We start from the raw sequence: 23,235 nt of genomic DNA, 5'->3' as shown, positions 1-23,235 counted from the left end.
TGAGCATCCACCGCACAAAGGCGGAGCGGGCGCGGATCCGCCGGGATTTACGGGCGCGGGCGGGGCGGGGCGGGGCCGGCTCAGGTGTGAGGGGCGGGGCCGGCTCAGGTGCGCGGGGCCCCAGCGCGGCTGCGCGGGGCGGGGCCGAGAGGATTTAAACCCCGGGAATGGGCGCTGGCGCCATTTGCCCCCTCGACGCTCGGAGGGGAAGGTTGCGTCCGCGAGGGGTCCATATCTTTTTATTTGTTTCTTTTCTTTTATGCTTATTTTTGCTTCTTTTTCTCAATACCTCACCTCTCTCCCTCCCTTCCTCCCCTCCCCCACCCCCTACACCCTCCCCCCCCCCCTACCCCCTCCCCTCCCTCCCCCCCAAACCGCTCCCTCCCGGGCCGGTCCCCGCTACCCTTCCTATCCCCCTGCACACCCCAACCCTGCCCTACCCCTCCTTCCTCCACGCTTCCTTCCCTCCCCAGCCCGGCTCCCACCTGCCCCCTCATCCTCCTTCCCTTCCCCCCAATTCCTCCTCATCTACCCTCAATCCTCCCTCTCCTTCCTTCATCCTTCCTCCTCCTCCTCCATCTCCCCCTGTTTTTTCCTCCTTTTCCCCTGTTCGCCTTGACCCCCCCCCACCTGTGTTCCATCCTGGTCCTCCATTCTCCGCCCGTCCTGCCCCCGCCACCCCACTGCCCCTGCTCCCCTCCCTGCTCCCCTGCACACCCCGAGCCCCCCACCTGCCCTCCATCCTTGAGCCACCCCGACCACCCCCTCTGTCCCCGTCCTCTGTCCCCTCTCCCTCTTTCCCCCGCAGCCGCGGGGCTCGGGGCGCCGCACAATAAAGCCCAGAGGGCCGGAGCGGCGCCCCCGCTGTCCCTGGAGCCCCCACACGGGGCGGGACCCCCCATTGCAGTGCAAAGCACGGCCCGACAGCGCCGGGGTTCCGGCTGTCCCTACATCACACTGGGGAGCCCCGGAGGGAGGGGGAAGTTGGGGGGCGGTTGGGGGGGGGTGGGGGGGTGTTAAGAAGGGCCCCCTCCTCAGGAGGGGGTCCCGGGGGGGAGGGGGGTTGGGGTGGGGGGGGGGGGGGGGTTGGGGTAGGGCCCCCTCCGGAGGAGGGGGTCCCTGGGAGGGGGGGCGGGGCGGAGGGGGCACTCCCCCCTCCAGGCTCCGCCCCCTCCCTCGGGGCCCCTCCTCCGGACGGGGCTCGGCCCGGCCCCCTCCCCGGGACCCCCTCCTGCGGACCGGGGCCCGGGGGGAGGGAGGGGGCGGGTGGGGTGGGGGGGCAGAAGGGGAGGGGCCGCTTGTCTGTCCCGTGGTCTCTATGTGTGTTCGCGCTGCAGAGTGATGTGACCCCCCCCCCCCCCCCTGCTTCCCCCCACCCCACCCGCCCCCTCCCTCCCCCCTCGGGCCCCGGTCCGCAGGAGTGGGTCCCGGGGAGGGGGCCGGGCCGAGCCCCGTCCGGAGGAGGGGCCGCGGGGGAGGGGGCGGGGCGGAGGGGGCACTCCCCCCTCCAGGCCCCGCCCCCCTCCCAGGGACCCCCCTCCTCCGGAGGGGGCCCTACCCCTACCCCCCCCCCCCCCACCCCAACCCCCCTCCCCCCCGGGACCCCCTCCTGAGGAGGGGGCCCTTCCTAACACCCCCCCACCCCCCAACCTCCCCCCTCCCCCGGGGCCCCCCAGTGTGATGTAGGGACAGCCGGAACCCCGGCGCTGTCGGGCCGTGCTTTGCACTGCAATGGGGGGTCCCGCCGAGCGGGTCCGGCCCCGTGTGGGGGCTCCAGGGACAGCGGGGGCGCCGCTCCGGCCCTCTGGGCTTTATTGTGCGGCGCCCCGAGCCCCGCGGCTGCGGGGGAAAGAGGGAGAGGGAAGGAGAGGGGAGGACGGGGAGAGAGGAGAGATGGAGGAGATGAGGAGGGTGAGGAGGGGTGGGGAGGGGGATGGCGGTACGGAGGAAAGCAGGAGGAGAAGAGAAAGGCCCGGAGGGAAGAGAAGGAACGTGGACAGAGGAGGGAGAGAATGGGAATAGAAGGGATTAACCGGGTAGGGACAGGAGAGGAAGGTGTGGAGGTTTGGGAAGAAAGGCGAGGTGGGTTTGGGGGAGAGAGGGAGGAGGGGGAAAGGGAGAGAAAGCAGGGGAGTACGGGGAGAAGGAAGGAGGGGTAGAGGGGGAGACAGGAGGGGAGGCCGAAGCCCCCGCGCCCCACCTGAGGACGGCAGACACGGAGCCGGCGCCCGCACCGAGCTCTGAGTGAGCAAATGGCGGCGGAGGCGATTCCCGAGGATTAAATCACCTCGGCCCCGCCCCGCGCAGCCGCGCTGGGGCCCCGCGCACCTGAGCCGGGCCCGCCCCGCGCACCTGTGTCGGGCTCGGCCCCGCCCCTGGAACCGCCCCCGGGCCCCGCCCCGGGCCCCGCCTCACGGAGCCCCGGCCCCGCCCCGGGCCCCGCCCTTGGCCCCACCCCGGGCCCCGCCTCACGGAGCCCCGCCCTGCCCGCGCTGGGGGCGGGGCCATCGCTCGCGGCCTCGCCCCTCTCACCTGGGCCGGGCCCGTCCCTCACGGCTGGGCCGAACCGGGGCTGCTCCCGGCCCTGGCACCGGGGCTTCGGGCCCGTGTCCGCTGGGGGGCCCGGGCGGGATTGGGGCCGGCATGGGGACCGGCCTCGCCGCGGGCGGGAGGAGCCGCTCCGGGACGGGCGCTGGGGCGGAGCCCGGCGCTGCCGCTCCTGCTCCGGTTCCGCCACGGCCCCGGAACGCTCCAAGCCCCGCCGGTCCCCGCAGCGCCGGAGAAATAATTCCGGAAATTTTTATCCAGCGTACGCAGATAATTCTCCTAGAGAAACCCCAAACATAAAGGTCGAGGCAGGTGGGAGGGGCGGGCGATGTTCTGCTTTCAGTTAAAACTCATCGGGAAAAATCCATCTGTGGAACAGCTCATTTCCTCTCCCAGACTCGCTTCTGTGTGATCGGCTGCGATTCCAGTGTTCGCATGGCATTTCCAGCCTGTGGGACTCCAATGGAATGCCAGGTGCTGAGCACGAGAGAGCACAGTGGGAAATGTCTCTGGATCAGGCAGTGTCCCAAAGGTCTGGCACTGCCCAGCGTTCCTGGCTGGAATTTGGGGATCCCAGCACAGCCCCTCCATAGTGTCCCTGTGAACCTGGCACTGCCCAGCGTTCCTGGCTGGAATTTGGGCACAGCCCCTCCATAGTGTCCCTGTGAACCTGGCACTGCCCAGCGTTCCTGGCCAGGGATTGGGGGTTCCAGCACAGCCCTCCCAGCACATCCCGCTGCTTCCTCAAGTCCCTTTAACCAGGATCCTTTTTTGGGGTGGGAGCACCCAAACCCAGCAGATTTGGCTTTCACCAATTTTGGGGGATCTCCCCTCTCCTCAAGCAGTTCCTGCTGCCAAAACCCAGCCTGAGGCTCAGCTCCCCATCCCCTCAATCTCTCCAAGGAATTGCACTTGGATTTCCCAATCCAGCCGGGCAGCAATGCTGTTCTCCTCGCTGTGTAACTTAACTGCAGTAATTGCTTAAGAAATAATTAAAATAAATGCAAAGAATGAAGAGACAATAAAGAACTGCCAGCTCCAACCAAGGGCTGCTCAAGCCCCTTCTCAATGATCAGCTTTAATTAATCAATGCAAATGAACCAATTAAAACCACATTGATACAGTTTTATTCTTTTTTATTGAATTCTAGAGAAAAACTGCAGAATAGGAAAGAACCTTTTTAACCCCAAAACTCTTCTGGGAGATCCACCGGGCAGGGCTGCACTGCACCCCAAACTGAGGAGAACTGGGAGCAAAGACAAACCCAGACTGAGATTCCTGGGAGATTGGTGCAGCTTCTGCCAGCCAGAACATTCCTTGGTCTGAACACACACCTGTGAATCCCAGGAATCTGGGACACCATCAAGAGCTTTTTTATTAAAAGCAGATTTCCACAGAGAATTTACAGAATACAGAAAATTAAATGCAAAGGAACAGCTCCTCCAGCCCAGCAGGCTGCAGCATCCAAAAGAAAATGAACAGAAAGATGATGGATTGGGACCATCACCAATCCCAAATCCCTGGTGTGGAATATCACTCTGCGTTGGTTTATAATTCACCGCTTCTCTTAGTGGACAAACCCTTCAGCTTTGCTCCAATTCACCGAGTTCCCAACTGTGGCCACCAAGATGCTGCTGCCCCAAGCCCTGGTAGGAACATCAAGTGGTCCAGGTGCAGTGTGGAGCAGGGAAAGAATTGGGATAATTTCTCTTCTCCAATTCCAGATGTCTTGGTGAGGTTGGGAAAAATAAGGAATTTTGTTTACACGACAAGATTGGAGTCTCTTTTTAATGACTGGCAGACAACACATGTGGGGAAACATTTCCACCTGCACAGGCAAACCATGAACAGCAGGATGGAATCTGGCCTTCTACCAAGGTAGGAGAGAGGAGAGGAGAGGAGAGGAGAGGAGAGGAGAGGAGAGGAGAGGAGAGGAGAGGAGAGGAGAGGAGAGGAGAGGAGAGGAGAGGAGAGGAGAGGAGAGGAGAGGAGAGGAGAGGAGAGGAGAGGAGAGGAGAGGAGAGGAGAGGAGAGGAGAGGAGAGGAGAGGAGAGGAGAGGAGAGGAGAGGAGAGGAGAGGAGAGGAGAGGAGAGGAGAGGAGAGGAGAGGAGAGGAGAGGAGAGGAGAGGAGAGGAGAGGAGAGGAGAGGAGAGGAGAGGAATCTCCTTTCTCCTGGGATAGGTGTTGTACATGTTTACCTACCTTTCACACCCTCAACAGCAATTTTTCCTTATAGATAACACATCAGAAAAAAAACCCCTGCAAGTGAGTTGTTAATCTGCCAGGATGACAGCCCTGGGACGGACATTTTTCCTGCTGTGCTCTTGCTCTTTTCAGAGCAGTCTGACCAAGTTTTCCAGCCAGGAGACCCCAGATGAGCACAAAGAGCCACCCCTCAGTACTGCAGTTTACAGCTCGGCTCCTGGCTGCAGAGAAGGGCCCTGGGAGCCCCAGCAGCAGCACAACCTTCAGCACAGGTCCCCTTGCACAGCCCAGGTGCACACAAAGCACACACCAGCCCCAAACTCCTCCCTCCTGACTCAGTTACCTTCTGGAATGCCACAGAAGAAGGAATTCCAACCTAACTGGGATTCCCTTCTCCTCCTGGCCCTCAGGGCACTGCTGGGCAAAGGCAGCTCTCCCTCCCTGGCCCGCTGGATTCATTTGACTCCTCCAAGCTCTCCCCCACTGTGGAATTACAACTGAAATGTTCCACAGGGGTATAACCAGACCAGGAGCTGTCCCAAAACACGTGAGCTAAAGACAACACTGCAACCACTGCTGTGGTATCCAGCACTAAATTAGTGGTTTCAACCTCCTTCTGACCACCTAACACAGCTCATGAGGGCAGGAGAATTAATTTAAACTAAGTACAATGGGCTCAATTTCCATTGCCAGGTTTTACAGTGAACAAAGAACTGAGCTTCCCCAGTACATGGATTTCAAACCACTGGCCAAAGCCAGTAGGTCAGAAAGGGAAAAGCAGAGCTGCTGGCAGTGCTGGAAGCACTGATTGCCCCGAGTTACAACAGCTGAAGGAGCCCCTGAGCCCCAGTGAATATGGCATCAGGTATCTGTGCAGGTTATATTTCATAAGCAAAAAGATCCCTGGGAAGTGCATTAAAATTGTTCCTACCTGTCCTTTCACAAGGCAAGACTGTTTTTCCATACAGCAAATGTTTTTTTAATTCAACAGATAGTACTTCACTCAGCTGGAGAAGAAAAAGATGAGATCTGCTAAATTCCCTAAGCCAGACAACACAAAACAAAACAAAACAAAGCAAAACTTTTCAGTTTGGGTAAAAAAGAACCTTTCATTCCACTTTTTCACCATTTTCAACAGTCTACCATATTCATTTTGTCTCTCTTCAAACAAAAAGCCAATTCAGCTTTGAAAACCGTATATTCTGGTGTCCCAAGCTAACAAATAAATGCATTTCTCTTCCCCTATGCCCAAATACATCTTAGCATAGAAACATCCAAACTCACTTTTCCTGGGAACTTGCAGAATTCAGCCTGATAAAAATCCCACAGATTTCCAGTGGGTTCTGCCTGCTTGGATTTTCAATTCCTCTTCCCCCAGCTGCTCCCTGCTGTGGCATCTGGGGCAGTTGTTTCCACTGGGCAGGACAGGGAGGGTTTCACTCCTCATCTTTCCCTGGACCTGCAATCAGAGCCTTTGGGTCCTGCTATGTCAGCCCCCCCAGGCCCTAAAGCAGCAATTCCTTCCACCCTTCCAGGAGCTGCCTCACAGCCCCCAGGAAGGCCCCACACCAAACCCCAACAGCGTTGGTTCGCTTGCTTGTTCCCAGCCCCAAGGGATTCCACTGAAACAAGGGCTGAAAATCTTCCTCAAAAGAGGAGCAGAGGGACTCTGCCCCTCCAAATGCAAACTCCCAGCCACCATCATTCCTGTTCCACCAGTGAACCCACATTTGGTTCCATTATCAGGTGGGCCTTTACTAAAACTCCAGTTTTTCTCTCCTGCAGGAATTTTGAGGCCCAGGGAGTGGCTGTGCCCAGGAGATTTGCCAAAATCCGCTACGATTTCACTGCACGAAACGCCAACGAGCTGTCGGTGCTGAAGGATGAAATCCTGGAGGTACGTGAGCACTCCTGGGAAAGGTGTGTCCCCTCCCCTTGCAGGGCAGCAGAGAGCTCAGGATGGCAGCCAGCACCAACTCCTTGTCCCTGGTGGTGTGTGACAGTGACACAGAGCTCAGGATGGCAGCCAGCACCAACTCCTTGTCCCTGGTGGTGTGTGACAGTGACACAGGGCTCAGGATGGCAGCCAGCACCAACTCCTTGTCCCTGGTGGTGTGTGACAGTGACACAGGGCTCAGGATGGCAGCCAGCACCAACTCCTTGTCCCTGGTGGTGTGTGACAGTGACACAGGGCTCAGGATGGCAGCCAGCACCAACTCCTTGTCCCTGGTGGTGTGTGACAGTGACACAGAGCTGTGCTCCAATCCAGGCTGGCACAAGCTGCCTGTTTTGGGCTGTGTCCCCTCCTCAGCTCAGACACATTGGTCCCATCCCAACCACGGTGAGGAGGGAGGACAACACCAACTCCCTGTCCTGTCCTGCTCATCCCCTGCTGGACTCCAATCTGTTCATAACACCCAGTTATTCTCTGCAGTCCTCAGGAGTTTCATGGGGAAAGTGACACTGGATGAAGTGTCACTGGAGTTTTCCCAGAGTCACAGGGACCTTCAAGCTCATCTCATCATGAGTTTGTGCTCAACTCCCAGTTTGTGCTTCCTGCTGCTTCTGTTCTGCTGTGGAGCAAAACCTGGGGCTCTGGGATCAGCAAATCACCGACTTAGTGATTTGAAGTAGCAGAGAGGAGAAAAGGTCTCAATCCCAACGCTCCAATTGTAGATCCTCACACATCTGTCCTTCCACACCAGGCAACAGCCAAGGGGTGATGGGAGGAAAATAAATGGCAACACAGGGGCTCAGGAAAATGAGAACATGGTTCTGGGAAACACAGAGTCCATCCCCCCAGCCTCTGCTGCCTCACAGGAGCTGGGAGTTTCCCCTCTTGCTGAGAAGTTTGCAGGGCAGTTCCCTTATTTCACCAGCCCAAAGGGAACTAAATAACTCAAACCCAGGAAGATGACAAGCTGAAGCAGAACCCCAACCCCAACACCAGCCCTCAGGGAATGGGACCCTGTCCCTTGTCACCCCTTGAGAGCACCACTGGGAGCAAAGACTCTGCCAGATCTAAAATACAAAAGTAAACACTTTCCTGGGCTATATTTACAGACTTAATAAAAATGCTGAGCCACACCCCCATTTTCCTAACAATTTCCCCACCAACACATTTAATGGGATTTTTGAGTGAAGATTTGATCTCATTCCCTACCTGTTTCTGCAGAACTTATTCACCAAATGGATGAGCTGAATGACGAGCTGCTAAAGAAGATCACAAACAATAAAATTCAGCCTCCCCACAGGAATTTCAAAGTGGAAAAGCCTCAGCAAGTTTTTGTGCCCCTCACCTTTGAATCCAGCACTGAAGAAGTCAAAGCCTGGCTGGAGGCCAAGTCATTTAGCAAAGAGTAAGATTTGCTCTGTTGCCACATGAAACGCTCGTCCTTCCCTGGAGAAGGAGCTGGGGAGGCCACTGGCACCATCTCACCTGGGACAAATCACTGGGATTTACCTACAGAGCCTGTGCTGTAAATTAGATTTCAACCCTATTAAACCCAGGCTCTATAACCAGCATGTTCAGAGCCCAAACTCACTCCCTTTCTATCTTATAAACCTTTTCTTGGAGAAAAACAATCCACGAACTAAACCCACGGCCTGAGATGCCACTGGAATCACAGCTGCCAGCCTGGCACAGCCCCAGGCCCTGTGACACGACCCCAGTGCAGCTCCCAGCCTCCCATCTCCCACTCCTCACCTCTGGCACGAGGCCACTGCAGCTCAACCATCATCTCCCACTTTGTGTCTCCCCAGGACCGTGGAACATCTGGGCATCCTCACCGGAGCTCAGCTCTTCTCCCTCAACAGAGAGGAGCTGAAGAAGGTGTGTGGTGATGAGGGGAACAGAGTGTACAGCAAGATCACGGTGGAGAAAAACCAGCTGGAGGTGAGTGTTTTTCTGGGTAATTCCTGCTGGAATGGGGGGCTGTACCAGCAGTGTCACATAGCTCATTAAACACACATTTTAAGAAACACAATTGGGGAAAAAAAGAATGCAACCAAACCTACACAAGCAATAAAACACACATAAAAATTTCTGAAGTGTCTTTTAAGCTAAAAGGCCCCAAATCCATAGGATCCCCCTATTTGCACTAATTAATCTGCTTTTTACTGATATCACCAATCCCTTTGAAACTAGCTGTCCTCCCACAGCATTTATTAAATACTGTAATTTAACTACAGCTTGAAGTTCAGATCCAAACTTCCTGTTTTGTTTCCATTCCAGAAAAGCAGAGGGGAGTCAGAGCTCCAAGAGATCATGAAGCGCCGCCAGGAAAGGATTGATTCTGCTAATTAAAGTCTCTCTGCTTTATTTCAGCTCTTAGCCCTCAGTAGTGCAGAAAAAAGGGAATGAAAGTAATGATTGCCGGCCCAGGCCGGAGGCAGCAGAGCTCCCCTTGGGCTCCAGCTGCCATCAGAGTGACAATTCCTCCAACACTCTTGGGAAGGGTTGGCAATAAGACCACATCCCACTGGGAAAGGTGCTTTAATTTTGCATGAAGTATTTTTTTTATAACTATGTATTTTATACTGAGATTTTCCGTGCATGCGATCAGAGCAGGATTCCCACGGGGCTGGATGGACGACAAGGGCTGGATTCAAACAGAGACCCCAGAGCTTTTCCCCAAGGCCTGTCCCTGCTCCCAGCCCTGGCTGGCAGAGCAGGGCTGGCACACAGCTCAGGAGGGGCCAGCTCAGGGCCTGGAGCCTGCACCCCGGCAATGAGGCTGCAGGAACAACCCTGCACTGCTTTGGCTTCAAGGAAAGGACATTAAAGCTCATCCTGTTCCCCCCCATCACGGGCAGGGACGCCTTTCCCAAGCCCAAGTTGTTCAAATCCTGTCCAGCCTGGCCTTGGACACTGCCAGGGGTGGGCAGCCTAAGGCAGCCCCACTTCCATTCCCTCCTCAGTGCAGGTGTCCCCTGCAGCCCTTGAGCACAGCCCGGTGACAACTCCCTGTCCCCCTCCCGTCCCCTGTGCCCCCTCACTGGACAAGGCTGGAATGGCAACACACATTCCCAAACTGGCTGCTTCCCTAAATCCACAGACCAGTTGGTGCTGCCTCTGAGCAGCTGAAATGAGCTGTCAGTGCCTAGAAAGGAGCAGGAGTGACAAACAAAGGGATCTGAACGTGGACATGGGTGAGCTCCACCTGCCCACTGCTGCTGATGCACAGGCCTGGGCTCAGGGAAGCTGTGCAGCCCTTCCCTGGGCCACTGATCCTGCCCTGGAATGCTGTGGGGCTGCCAAACCCGGCCTCAAACCAGGAGAAGATAAGCCCTGACCATTTGCTCCTGTCCCAGGCACACCCACAGCCCTTCCCAGGGTGTTGGTCACTCGTCCCCACCTTCAGCTTTTCACTGTAGAAAGTCAGCTGAAGTTATTCCCAAATAGCTGAAACCCCAAAGCACACTGGGCGAGGCAGGCTTAACTCCAAATACGTGGGCACAAGGAAAAAAAATCTAATTTAGCACAGGGTGTTGCTCTTGACTTCCTGTTTTCCTTCATAAAATTATGTGCATTTCTATATAACAATCTGTAAATAGGGGGTGAGGAAAATCTCTCTCCCTGGAGGCAGAATTAGTGATTATGCTTCCAAAATTTACTCACAATTTCAAAACTCAAGCAAGCAGCGTAGTTCCTGTCCACAGCAAGTTTGGCACACTGCATTTCTGTCTCTGTTTACCTGACAGACCAAGCTGATTGCAAAGCAGTGAAGCAAACACAGCTCCAGAGCTGCCCACAGCCCAGGGACAGTTGGCTTTTCTCTCTCAGCACTGCTCAGTCTTTGCCCAGATTTGTGTCTGTCCTTGCACATTTAATGGGAAAAGCTTTAACACAGCGTTGGGGAACTCGTGTCTCGATCTGAGAGCACCAGAGCACCTCAGGTTTGCTTTATTCCTGACTGTCTCCCATGGATAATCTGTTTTCTTCATCTGAAAGAGGACGCTGCTGGCAGCAGCAGAATCAGGGTGCAGGCAGGGGGGGATCCTGGGTTTGGTCACAGCCCTGCTGGGATCTGAGAAGGGCACTCACCTTGTCAGGGAGGGATGAAGAGGACAATCCTCCTGAGAAGCCCTGGCTCTGGAAGAGGGTGAAGGGAAGCAGCACGGCAAGCACAGGAGGCGAAAGTTTCTAAAATGAAAATAAAACCAAATGTTGAGCTAGGAAACACCCCACCTTCTAGTCCTGGGGTGTAGAGGAAAGCAAAGCACAGGGAATTACAGTTATCTGGCATTTTAACAGGAGTGTACACGACAGCTCTGTAAAGCTGGGAGCCACAGGAGCACTTCCCAAAACAAACATCTCAGCAGGCCTCACTGCAGAGGTCACTTTTACAAATTTCCATGCGACTGAGCTGTGCATCTGTTCTGTTTGTACTGCCTGCAGACTCTGCTATAAAGAACTGTACATTGATGTACCTGAGCGAAGGAGACAATGATATAACCATGCACTGTACAAGAGTTATTAAAATAGTTAAGTTATAAATCCATGTCTGTCTCTTTCACTGGGTTCTCATAATGGTTTGTCACTGACAGTCTGAGAAACTCAGCAAAAGCTCTGAAACCACACATTTCCTTTTGGGTTTGGGGGCTGACAATCAAAAGGAAGGGTGTTATGGCCTGGATAGCTGTGTTTTGAAAACAGAGGTGAAAATCTCACACATCATAAGAATTAAGTACCAGAAAAGCAGCAAGCTGAACTCCTTTCCTTGTCTGGTCTAGTGGAAGATGTTCCACCCATGGCAGGGGGTGGAACTGGATGGTCTTTAAAGTCCCTTCCAGCTCAAACCAGTCTGGGAATCTGTGATTCCATGACTCACAAGGGAGGCTCTCCTATGCCATGGCAAAGAAACCAGAGGCAGTACCAACGTGTTTCAATTCAAACAGCACTTAAACCTAAAGCTTCTTTGCATTATTCTTTCTTGGGCTGGGCAAAGCATGACAAGGTTGTACAAAAGCACATTCTTGCCTGTCAGCAAGGGGAACTTCAGTGGCAGCTGTCCCAAGTGGAACAATACAGAAAGAGAGAACAGCATAACACCATGACACAGTCAAGAGACAGATTCTCCGACCTTTCCAGCCAAGGGTCGGCCATCCTCTGCCTCAGGTGAACAACCACAATAACAAGATCACCTCCTCTACAGCCTAAACAGACTTTAGGCAGACCAAGAACCCAAAACACCTGCCCTGCTGGCTCGGGGGCTCCCTCGGCGACTGGAGCTGTGCCCGACAAGCCATTTGAACCTTGCCACGACGGCAGGGGAGGGAGCACAGCGCGCTGAGCTCCTGCAGCGAGGCAGCACCGGCGCGGCTCCGAGCCTCCCCTCACGGCCGCCTCCCCTCAGGGCCCGCCCGCCGCCATCTTGCGGCACCGGCGGCGCCCGGGCCCCGCGCGGCCATGAGGGACGGGTGTCTTGGAGGCGCTCGGGCCGTGGGGAAGTCCCCCGGATGGTTCTGGGGACCGGAGATGCCGAGGCCGGCAGGTCCCGGGCCAGCAGAGCCCCGGACGCGCTCTGCTGGGGACAACGGCGGAGTCAGGGTCGCCCAGGCGACCGCCCGCCCCGAGCCCCAGGCCCACGGGCCAGCCAATCACAATCGTTCTCCCTCCCGCCGCCCCGCCCCGGCTCCTGACGGCCGCGTCCGTCTCGTGTCCGCGCTCCTGATTGGCCGCCGCCGCCCAGCCGGCTGGGATTGGCGCGGGAGCGCGCGGGCCGCGGGTGCGCGCGCAGGCCGGTCCCCTCCGGGCACGCACCGTCCCTTATAGGCACGCGAGCCCCCACAGCCGCGGACATGTCGGTATCCCCCGTGAAGCGGCAGAAGATGGAGTCGGCGCTGGACCAGCTCAAGCACCACACCACGGTGGTGGCTGACACCGGGGATTTCAACGGTGAGAGGCGGCGCGAGGGGATCCCGTCGCCGCATCTTCTCCTTAGCCCCCTCTCCCGCCCCCCTGCACGGAGAGTGGGCGCGCCCGGCCGAAGGGGCGCGCACTGGGGGGAGCGAACCACCCTGCGGCCGGAGGGGGGCGGCGGGAGGCGCTCGGTGGCGGCGCCTTGGTCCCCATCCCAGGGCAGATCCCGCCCAGGCGGGACATTTTCCAGAGCCTCCCGTGATCTCCCAGTTTGCCCTCGGGTGTGCCCTGACCACCACTTTCAGCTCTGCGTGCTGTCAGACTCAAGCCAGGCTCTGCTGCGCTAATGAATTCGGGTTTTCTTCCAATGACCTGTCTGGATCTGGGACGGGTTTGGGGTTTTTTCCAAACTCAGGGCAACCCGGTTCAGCGGAGGGTGTCGCTGCCCGTGGCAGGGGGTGGAACGGGACAATCTTTAAGGTCGCTTGCAACCCAATCATTACAGGATTATGTAAAAATAATGCCAGAGTGCTTTTGTTTCCCTTATCTGCTGAGAATGAGCCAGCACAGTCCTTTCTGAGAAAGGGAGGTGGCCTTCGATTAAAAAGCCACTTGTTCCCAGGCTGTCACTGCCTGGCCCGGCACGGACACGGAGCCTGCTCGGTCCCTCAGAGCCAAGACCTCCCTCCCTGAGAGCAGCCCTTGAATCCTGTCCTGTCCTCACCCGGGCCTGCAGTAATCCCTCCATCGCTTGCCTAATCCTGTTGGTGTAAGAGTAAACAATCCTAAACAGCCACTCTCAAATGTCTTAACAGTACTAAAACTTAAGGTGGAGAGAGCACAGGGGTGGCAACAGCTCAGACACAGGAAAAAAACAAACCCCCAGGATGGGCAAGGGGGTGTTTGTGTGCAGGCACAGTAGGAACTGTAGAATATCCCACTGGGATCATCAAGTCCAGCTCCTGGCCCTGCTCAGAACATCACCCAGTTGTTCTCTGGGCTGCTCTTGCCAGCTGGGGGTTATTCTTGGAGCCCTGTCAAGGCAAGAGCCTTACCTGGCTCACTCCTGGCAGGTTAAACCCTGGTGGTTGTTGCTGCTGCTGGCTCCCAGTGGTGTTTGTAGAAGGTGTCAGTACAGATGCTTTAAGCAGTACCCACATGAACTGAAGTTCTGAAGGAGCTGTTTGCATGGAGTGGACCACACTCCAGGATCCCGATCATTTCCTGGGAGGGATCCATGGAAAAACAAGGCTTATTTTCAGTACAGTTGCATTCTCTCACTTGGGGTTTCATCCCTGTGCAGAAATGCTGAGGAGAAGGGGCTGGTAATACAGATTTTGGTGGGTTTTTTTGACATTTTAATTGTATTGTTGAAAGTGCTTAGCAGCCTGCAGAGGCTCTGCCCCGTTTGCCCTGGTGCCAGGCTGTGACTACAGCCAGCAATGTGTGCCACAGCCTGCTGGAGCAAAACCTGGCATCACCTGGAACAGGCATAGTCCAGGGCTTAGGGTAAGACCAAGGGTCAAGTGTCTTCCTGGTAGGACAAGGAAATGAGAAGAGCAGATACTGAGAAACTGCAGCTGTGTGGAAAAGGTTTAAAAAGCAGTAAGAAAAGGTGCTGGAACCTCACAGGTGAATTCACCTGTCCTGGCCCCATCAGTTGGACAAAAACAAAAGCCTGAATTTCTGACTGCTTCAAGGGAAGGTCCCTAGTTCTGTGTTTCCTGGAGCTCAGCTATGCTGGTTGGGATGAAGTCTGGAAATTAGTACTACTCTCCATCCATCACTTCTACAGGTTTATACTTTTTGGCAATTTCTGCAGTTTACAAACTTTAAAGTTAGCTGTATCTTGTGACTGCAGCCCAGTTGTTCTGTGCTCTGGCACAAAGCAGCCTTCAGGCAGTGTTTAAACACCACTGATGTGCTCTGTCATTAACAAGTGTTAACATTCTCACCTGGCTGAGCAAAACCCTTCTGATTTCTCAGGCAGGCTGGCTGTTTCAAACAGGCTGGTTTTCTTTCCTTAGCCATAGATGAGTACAAGCCCCTGGATGCCACCACAAACCCCTCCCTGATCCTTGCTGCGGCTCAGATGCCGGCATACCAGAAGCTCGTGGATGATGCTGTTGCCTACGGGAAGAAGCTTGGTGGGTAAGTAAAGAGGGGTTTAATTTCCTGTATTTAAAACAGACCTGTATTTAAAATGCCTTCTTTATTTACAAGCAATGTACTGGGATTTCCCCCTCGTGTACTTGTGGGTTTGTCTCCTGCCCCAAAAGGCCTCAACACTTGGAGAAAAATTCCTTATGCCCATTCCAGATGTGTATCCTCATTTCTCAGCTCACACCTGGCCTTCCTTGCTCAGGAAAGCAACAGCACTATAGGAAAGTGTCCAAAGGCTAATCCTGCTGACAGGCCAGAAGTGGCTCACTTGAACTCTGGAATTTAATGTTAAATGGGCTGTGAAATTTGATCTTCAAATCCACAGCAAAGTGTAAACTCACCTTTTTTTTAGCCCTCATAAATGCTTTTGCTCTTTGTGGTTTTCAGGTCAGAAGAGGAGCAGATCAAAAATGCTTCTGACAAACTTTTTGTATTATTTGGAGCTGAAATCCTGAAGAGGATACCTGGCCGTGTATCCACAGAAGTAGATGCAAGGTTGGCTCTTTTCCCTCTGGGTTATCCTAGATATTTGTAAACACAAAAAAGTAAACTGAGTTGGAGAAAGATTTTTTTGTCTAGAAGACCAGTAGGACTTACATTATTAATAATAAAGAGTGTGGATTTCCCTTAGTTTGATTAGAAGTCTGTAACAAAAACAAGTAGCACTGACCTTGGATTTTCATAATCTTCATCTTGCTGCTTAAGCAAGGGAAACCTCACACTTCCAGTTGTAGTTTTGCTAATTCTCTTCTGTGTGATAATAGCTGCTCAATTTAACAAGAGATCTGTTTGAACAGTTTTTTCCAAGACTTTCACAGAACTTGGCTGTTAACTTGCTCAGTGCCAATTTCTGTTAATGCTCAGATTCTGAATTAGTTACAAGAAATTTCCTACTCGAAGGGGTGACAGTCCAGGAGGGATCTGAGAACACAAACCTGCTGTTGGCATGTAAATGCTGATAAAACAGGACAATGTTTTCCCATGGGGCCTTGGGGCAGAGAATTAAAATAAAATAATAAATCAGTTTTAAACAATGCTGCTCTTGCCTTAAAGGCTGTCCTTTGATAAGGAAGGAATGATCCAAAGGGCGAGGCGCCTCATCGACCTCTACAAGGAAGTAGGGGTTGGTAAAGATCGGATTCTCATCAAGCTCTCTTCAACCTGGGAAGGAATCCAGGCTGGCAGGTAAGGCTGTGTGTGCCTGCTGTGCTGATTCATGGCATGCTTCTGCCTGTCCACAGGCACTGATATTGCATTCTGCCCTTGAATAAACAGCAGTGCTGAAAGCACTGTGCCATGAGGAAGTCTGTCATGAGCATGGAAGGTTCCCTGCCACAGCTTGCTGTTGAAATAGGCAAAGTTTCTTCATACAAGGGCCAGGCCACAGTTTCCTGAAATACCCTGCTAAGCTGGCTGCATTTGGCTAGAGGAACAGCATTAATAAAGCAGAGTTTGGTAGCACAAAACATTTGCTGTTAGCTGACAACTTGTGCACCCCATTCCTAAATTAACTCAGGGAATTCAGTAGTTTGAACTTAGCAGCTCATTCCTGAATATGAATTCTGTAGGTGAGCAAAGTGCTGTTCTAAGCCAGCCTGTGTCTGCAGGGTCCTGGAGGCCGAGTATGGGATTCACTGCAACATGACCTTGCTGTTCTCCTTTGCTCAGGCTGTTGCCTGTGCTGAAGCTGGAGTTACTCTCATTTCCCCGTTCGTGGGACGGATCCTGGACTGGTATGTTGCAAATGGAGACAAGAAAACCTACGAGCCTTCAGAGGATCCAGGTGAGCACACACTGCTGAGAAAACAACAGCTGCTTATTCAAACAGTTCACTCATAAAAATCCTCTCATGGCAAATGCTGGGTTTGAGCATGTTCTAAATAATCACTTACAATAAAGTTGCTGGTTTCTACTTGCAGGAGTGAAGAGTGTCACCAAGATCTATAACTACTACAAAAAGTTTGGCTACAAAACCATCGTGATGGGCGCCTCGTTTCGCAACACGGGCCAGATCAAAGCGCTCACGGGCTGTGACTATCTCACCATCTCACCCAAGCTCCTGGCAGAGCTCAGCAAAGAGCACGTCAAGTTAACTCCCACACTCAGTGTCAAAGAGGGTGAGTCTGCTCCTGGGGGCTTGTTCTGACTTCCTTTCTTCTGCAGTGTTGAGAGTCTGGGGTTCTGGTCAGTGCTGTGGTACTCGCTGCCATCCTGCTTTAGGGATAAATCGAATTTCCTAGAGGAAAGATTGTAGCCTCAGAAGGAAATACTGTAGCCTCAGTACAATATCACTGCTACAACTGCTGACACTGAGCAGGAATTGGACTACAGTGGGTTTGGAGTGAGCTTCCATACTCTGCACCTCTCCCCGTGGGACAGGCAGGGAGGAGGAAAGTTAATCTGCACATGCTCAGGATGAAATTTTACTGAACAGTAGCAAAGTAGCAAAGATGCTAAACTTGATTTCATCTTAATTTCTAGACATGCCAAGAGGTGTTTTCCCTCCAGAAATTAGAAACTAAGCATACACAAGACTGAGTGATTTGATCTGGTGACACTGCCACAAAGGCTTGGAATCCTTGCTCCCATTACACTGCCTTAAGCCCAAGCTGGATGGGGCTTGGAACAATCTGGGATAGTGGATGGTGTTCCTGCTTGTAGCCAGGGAGTGGAACTGAATGGGCTTTAAGGTTCCTTTCCACCCAAATGATTCAAGGATTCTCTGACCCTCTCCCTTTTCTGCAGCCTCATTAAAATGCTGGTTTACATCTCAGAGCAGCTCTGTGCACAGCTGTAGCCATGGGCTGCTGCCCACAGGCTGCTGCTGGCCTGGGAGCCTGCTATCAAGCGAGCTTTTGTTAGTTCTTGCCAAATAATCAAAGCCCTGATTGTTCAGAATATTTGCTTAGAACGTCTCACTGCTGTGGGGTGGTTACACAATTCCTTAAAATAGGCCTAGAATTGCTGTGCCATTCTGCAGCAGGTACAAGATAATGACAAACATAAACACTGTTTTAAGATAAACTGATTTATTAGGCTACCTTTTTCTTTTCCCTCTTTGTTCTCCTCCAGCCATATCAGGAGCACTTTCAATCTCACATCCCAGACTATGCTCCTGCAGCAAGCCATACTGAACATATCTAAAATTTTTCCAACACACAGAAATGGTCAGAACTCAAGACAATTTTAGGAAGTCTGAATTTGACAAGAATCTGATCACCTGGTCTGTTTCCTTTTCTACTTCTCCTGCACAGCTCAGGCGTGTGATCTTGAGAAGATGCACCTGGACGAGAAGGCATTCCGCTGGCACCACAACGAGGACCAGATGGCTGTGGAGAAGCTCTCTGATGGCATCAGGAGATTTGCTGCAGATGCAGTTAAGCTGGAGAGGATGTTAAAGGTAGAGATCATGCTCCTCCCATGTACTGCAGCCAGCCTGGTGTGGCTGAGGATTAAACAAGTCTGGGCAGGTCTTTGGACAGGTTATGTAGGACAGGCCACCTAAACTCAGTGAACTTGGTAAGCCTCACTGCACGGCAAGGAAGAATTGGTGCCAGGTGTGGGCTATGCCTGCAGCTTGAGCCACAGGACTGGCAGCTCATCAGGATAACTGTCAAAGTGAGAACTGCCTTAAATCTGATTGATTCTGAGCACAGGATACAAATAATCTGCAGGCAGTGAGCTGGAAATAAATCATGTTTGTACGAGCAGGCACTAAGAAAGTGCAGATCTGCTGTCAAAGTTTTATGTCAGATTTTGGAGAGGCTTTCACATAGGATTCATCAAACTGATTTTTGGGGAAGAAACAGTATACCTGATCTAGGCACTTGGTGACTGGCAGGTCCTTGCAGCATTCCCAAACTCTTACTCAGCTGTGCTTTGTTTATTGTTTTTCTAGGAGCGAATGTTCGGCACTGAAAATGGAAAATAAGAAAAGAAAAATTAATAATCAGCATTTCCCTGAGTGCTCCAAGCTGAGGTGGATCACCTGAGGTTCAGTGGATGTACAAATGTCTTACCTGTACAAGTATCATGCTGTGTATGGATAGATTTCTGTATCATGCTTTTTTTTTATCAATTTGCAAAGGGACAAATGGAATTTCAAATTTTTGTGGCACTTTTGTCAATACATGCAAATTAAAACCGACTTGCCTTGTAACGTGGTCGATTCATTGCTGCAGGAGACACCTGATAGGATTTTAATCTTCAAATTCCTTATTAAGTCTTCAGTCCTAACACATTGAAGAAAACAGTTTTTAATTTCAGGTTGTTTAAAAGAGCAAACACAGATTTCACAAGCCCCTCTTGGTCCAAAACCCACCAACACTCCTGTGAGACACATATGTATGTCAAAATATCTATGTGTATCTTATTTGTTTATATAGATCCTGTTCTATGAAGAGGAGACAAGAACAAGTGATAGGACAGGAAGGAAATGGCCTCAAGTTGTGCCAGGGAAGGTTTAGATTGGATATTAGGGAAAAGTCCTTCACTGAAAGCTGTCCAAGCTGGCACAGCTGCCCAGGGCTGGGTCCCCATCCCTGGAGAGATTTAAAGACACATGGATGTGGCACCTAGGGACAGAGACGATGGTGGCCTTGGCAGGGCTGGGGAATGGCTGGACTTGATGATCTCAGTAGTCCTTTCCAACCTCAGTGATTCATTCCATGGTTCTGAGAGATCCCTGCTCATTCATGGATGCAATTTGCTGTTTCCTGACAAAGTTGCCTGAACTCAAAGGGAGAAAAGGCAGCAGCACTGACAGCCACGTGCTCTGTCCACAGCAAGGGAGGCACTGATCCTCCCCCAGTGTGACACAGCAGCTCTGCTGTCAGCACATCCAGAACAAGCTGGGAGCTGCTGTTCCAGCCAAGGGGACAGCAGCTACAATCACACACAGATAGCTGGTGCTGCCCTCCCAGCCTGCCCTGGGAACGGTGCCAGTCTGCCAGAGGGAGGTGAAATCCCCAGGGGACTCATCCAGGCCCTCTGTCCTACAGCTGTGGAGAGGGGGAAGCAGACCAGGTTGCCCAAAGGGAGGTGACCTTTTCCCCTGTCAAAGTCAAGCCAGCACTAAAAGCTTGATCCTGCACATCCCTTCTCAATTTAACCTATTTTGCATTTTTCACTCTTACTAAACTGAGAATTCCAAGAGATTCCTAGAATGATTTGGGTTGGAAGGGGACCTTGAAGACCATCTCATTGCACCCCCTGCCTTGAGCAGGTTGCTGTGCTCTAACCCCACACACTGCACCACCAGGGCAGGGCAGGGATTTGGGCACACAGGATTTGGGGACTTGGTGCTATCAAACTGGCTGGTCAGAGGCTTGGAGCCTCTGGAATAAATGCCCCTTCTTCCCCCTGAGTGAGGCAAGAACCTTCACATGCATGGAATCTGTCCCCTCACATAGCCAAGACACAGCTGGGTCAGTAACACCGTGGAGCTCAAATGAAACTGAAGCATTGCAGAAGGTGCTCCAGAGAGAATGAAATGCACAGTGAAAGGGAAAAAAGAACAAGAGGTAGGAAAAGGTATCTGAGTAACCTTTCTCCACTCACCAACAGATGCCTCTCAAGAGCTGAGGAGGCAAGAGGGGTCACGGGGTCAGTCACAGGATCCCTTCCTTCCTGTGGTGGCAGCTGGTGTTTCAGAACTCCCCAGCCCTGGGGTTCTTTCTCTGCAGCACAGATGGATGTTGTGAGGGGCCTGACATCCGTGGCTAAGCCACAAACTCCACATCCTTTCTAAAAAAAAAAAAAAAAAAAACAAGCACCACATAAACTGTACAACCTAAAGCTTGTACAGCTCTTTAGTCAGTCACACAAAGTGTGTTCACTCCTTAACTCTTCCTCAACCTCCTGTCTCTTCAGCAGATGCAGGGATTTCTCCCGGGGCCCTGTCTGTGCCCTGCTTACAAACTCCTGGGATTTCCCACATTCCCATACCTCCTCAGATTAAGAAATCAGGAGATGTCTCTTGTCTCCCAGGAAGATCTGTGGCTCCCACAGTCATAGTGACAGGACTCAGGAATTAGGGGCAGATACAACACCTATGTTTGCAGAAATCCTAAAGAATCAATAAATAAACTTTAAAGCATTGATTTTAAAATGACAGCACCTTTCCCAACCTTTCCTTGTGGTGGCTGCTCTGATTCCAACATCCAGCTCTGTGCAAAAACACAAAGCTTGGAGGGGGGTTGGAAAAGCTTTTCCTTCCTCCTCCAGCTGTGCCTTGCATCCCATCACAGACTGTGCTAAGGGAGACACCCTGCTGCTCCCAGCACAGGGTACAGCAAAGCAGAGCTGTTGGAAGAAAAGACACAATAAAGTACATCCATTTATATTCATCTTCCCAACATGGAATTTAATTTAAAATTAGTCCTGAGAGTCACTGGTTATGTCTATCCAATACAGCCCTCACAGTCCAGGATGGATGGCACCAAACCCAGACAGTTCCATTTGAAATTTTCAAGTAAACCAGGACCAAAGAGGCACTTCCATCTCTTCTGGCCCTTGTTTGAATGCACACAAGATTAACAAAGCAGCAGATTCCATTTTAATTTTTGTTTACAAGATTACACTGTAGAAACTCTGAGGAAAGAATCTTAATTAAATCAGTTAATACACAAATGGAATGCTGGCATGACCAACAACCACCAGCTGCACACAGGGCCAGAGCTCAAACATTTTGTCAGGATCCTCAAAAACACAAAAGCTGAGATCATACCCACAGGCAGGTCCTGGGGCTCTGTTTTCCAGAGTTAAGCAGTTTCCCAAATGCTGCACCAGCACCCCTCTTCCCAGCTCAGGTGTAATCCTGCCAGGAAAGGCTCCCAGACCTTAGGGATGGTGGGCTGCCCTCTTTTGGATGAAGAAATCCTTTGTGGGGTGCAGGACAGCAGTGCTCATTTACAGATGTGAGCCAACATCCAAGAAAACTCCTCCTGCCTTTGGATTCATCCTGCTCCACGTGCTGCAGGGGCACTCTGGTGATTCTAGCAGGTACCTCCATGTCTGCCTGTAAAAACATCACAGGAAAACAGAGGATGTGGTCCCTGCTATTAAGCTTAGAAAAGAGGTAACACTGTGAGTCCCAAACAAATAAATCAGTAAAACTCTAGAAAATAAAACCAAACCCCCACCCAAATAAATAAAACAACAGAACCCACCAGCTGGATGTTACCAGGAACAGATTTCCAAGGAAACAAGCCTGCCTGGAAACATTCCTAGGACCAAAGCACCAAGCACTGCACAGCACAATGCTGAAACAATAAAGATTTGTGTAGGATGAAAATTTCCCAAATTTGAAGGTTTTCAATTCTTTGGGAAACAAAGGAGAGACAAAACCCCACTCCTTGGATGCCTGGGATGGGATTGTTCACAGGGCTCCTCAGCTGGACCAGGCACAAGAGATACAAACTGAGGTACCTAAATTATTCCCACAGGAAGTTTAAAATGCAAGACTTATCCAAAAATCCTTGCTCTTTGTGTAATGCCACTTCATGATTTTAGTTGATGTAAATATCTTTTAGGTAAAGGAAAAGAAAATACCAAATAAACTATCAAATTTTACATTTGTAGTACAAAATTAACACAGAAAATGAACAGAATAAAACTTTCCTGAACATACCTGGATGACATTCAACAAATTTGTGCTTCATACATTCATTTGATCTTCTTTTCTCACCATTTTTTTTTAACAATTTTTCCCAACCCCTGGCTAAAATTGGTCATCCTGTACAAGAACTTAAGAGCTATCACCACTAATGGCCTCAAGGTGTGCCAGGGGAAGTTTAGGCTGGATATTAGGGAAAATTTCTTCATGGAAAGGGACATCAAGCACTGGAACAGGCTGCCCAGGGCAGTGGTGGAGTCACCATCCCTGGAAGGGCTCAGAAAACACATGGATGTGATACCTGAGTTTGAGTGGTCAACATGGTGGTGGCGCTGCACTGATGCTTGGCTTGATCTTAAAACTCTTTTCCAACCTAATTTCCATGATTCTGTGACTCAGGTGGCTTCCAGTTTGTCAGCAAGACTTGAGGAGGTGACACAATCCAGCCCACCACATGCAGAGCCACCCCACACAGCTGCTGGCCCTGCACACATCACCTCTCCAGCCTGACCACATCTTCCTCCCCCAGTTTTCCCAAGAGCAACTTCATGGTGTGATGGGAAAGAGTGAAAATACACACAGGACCTCATCTTTTTTTCTGTTCTCAAATGGGAGGAAAAAGAAATCACCATCAACTTCCCAGGCAGTGTGCTTTGTCCAACCACCTGACAGAGGCACAAGCACAGCAATTCCAGCAGGTCCTGGATGCCACAAAATAAGGAAAAATTGTACAAAAGATGACTGAACAAAGCATCTAGAGGTCTGAATGCTGTTTGCTACCTAGCAGCAGATGAATGAGCCTGGACAGAACCTCATTTAAGGAATGAAAACAGGACACAG

The 23,235-nt window shown here is 52.0% G+C and overlaps 2 protein-coding genes across 2 annotated transcripts; both read left to right on the top strand.

Moving 5' to 3' along the window:
- Positions 1 to 7,927: 7,927 nt before the first annotated feature.
- Positions 7,928 to 11,252, top strand: LOC132075109 (epidermal growth factor receptor kinase substrate 8-like protein 2). Its single transcript, XM_059475294.1, has 3 exons — positions 7,928 to 8,112; positions 8,516 to 8,648; positions 8,988 to 11,252. Exons 1-3 carry the CDS (start codon positions 7,943 to 7,945, stop codon positions 9,057 to 9,059), a joined length of 375 nt encoding a protein of 124 aa, XP_059331277.1. The 5' UTR covers positions 7,928 to 7,942; the 3' UTR covers positions 9,060 to 11,252.
- A 1,212-nt stretch (positions 11,253 to 12,464) lies between these two features.
- TALDO1 (transaldolase 1) lies at positions 12,465 to 18,939 on the top strand. The gene is made up of 8 exons (XM_059474366.1): positions 12,465 to 12,653; positions 14,645 to 14,768; positions 15,168 to 15,275; positions 15,834 to 15,965; positions 16,388 to 16,563; positions 16,700 to 16,897; positions 18,035 to 18,180; positions 18,679 to 18,939. The coding sequence occupies exons 1-8, from the start codon at positions 12,557 to 12,559 to the stop codon at positions 18,709 to 18,711; spliced, it is 1,014 nt and encodes a 337-aa protein (XP_059330349.1). The 5' UTR covers positions 12,465 to 12,556; the 3' UTR covers positions 18,712 to 18,939.
- The last annotated feature ends 4,296 nt before the right edge of the window (positions 18,940 to 23,235 follow it).

Source organism: Ammospiza nelsoni, chromosome 6 (assembly GCF_027579445.1).
Source record: "Ammospiza nelsoni isolate bAmmNel1 chromosome 6, bAmmNel1.pri, whole genome shotgun sequence".
NCBI lineage: Eukaryota > Metazoa > Chordata > Aves > Passeriformes > Passerellidae > Ammospiza > Ammospiza nelsoni.
This window is presented reverse-complemented; position numbering and strand designations above follow the sequence as displayed.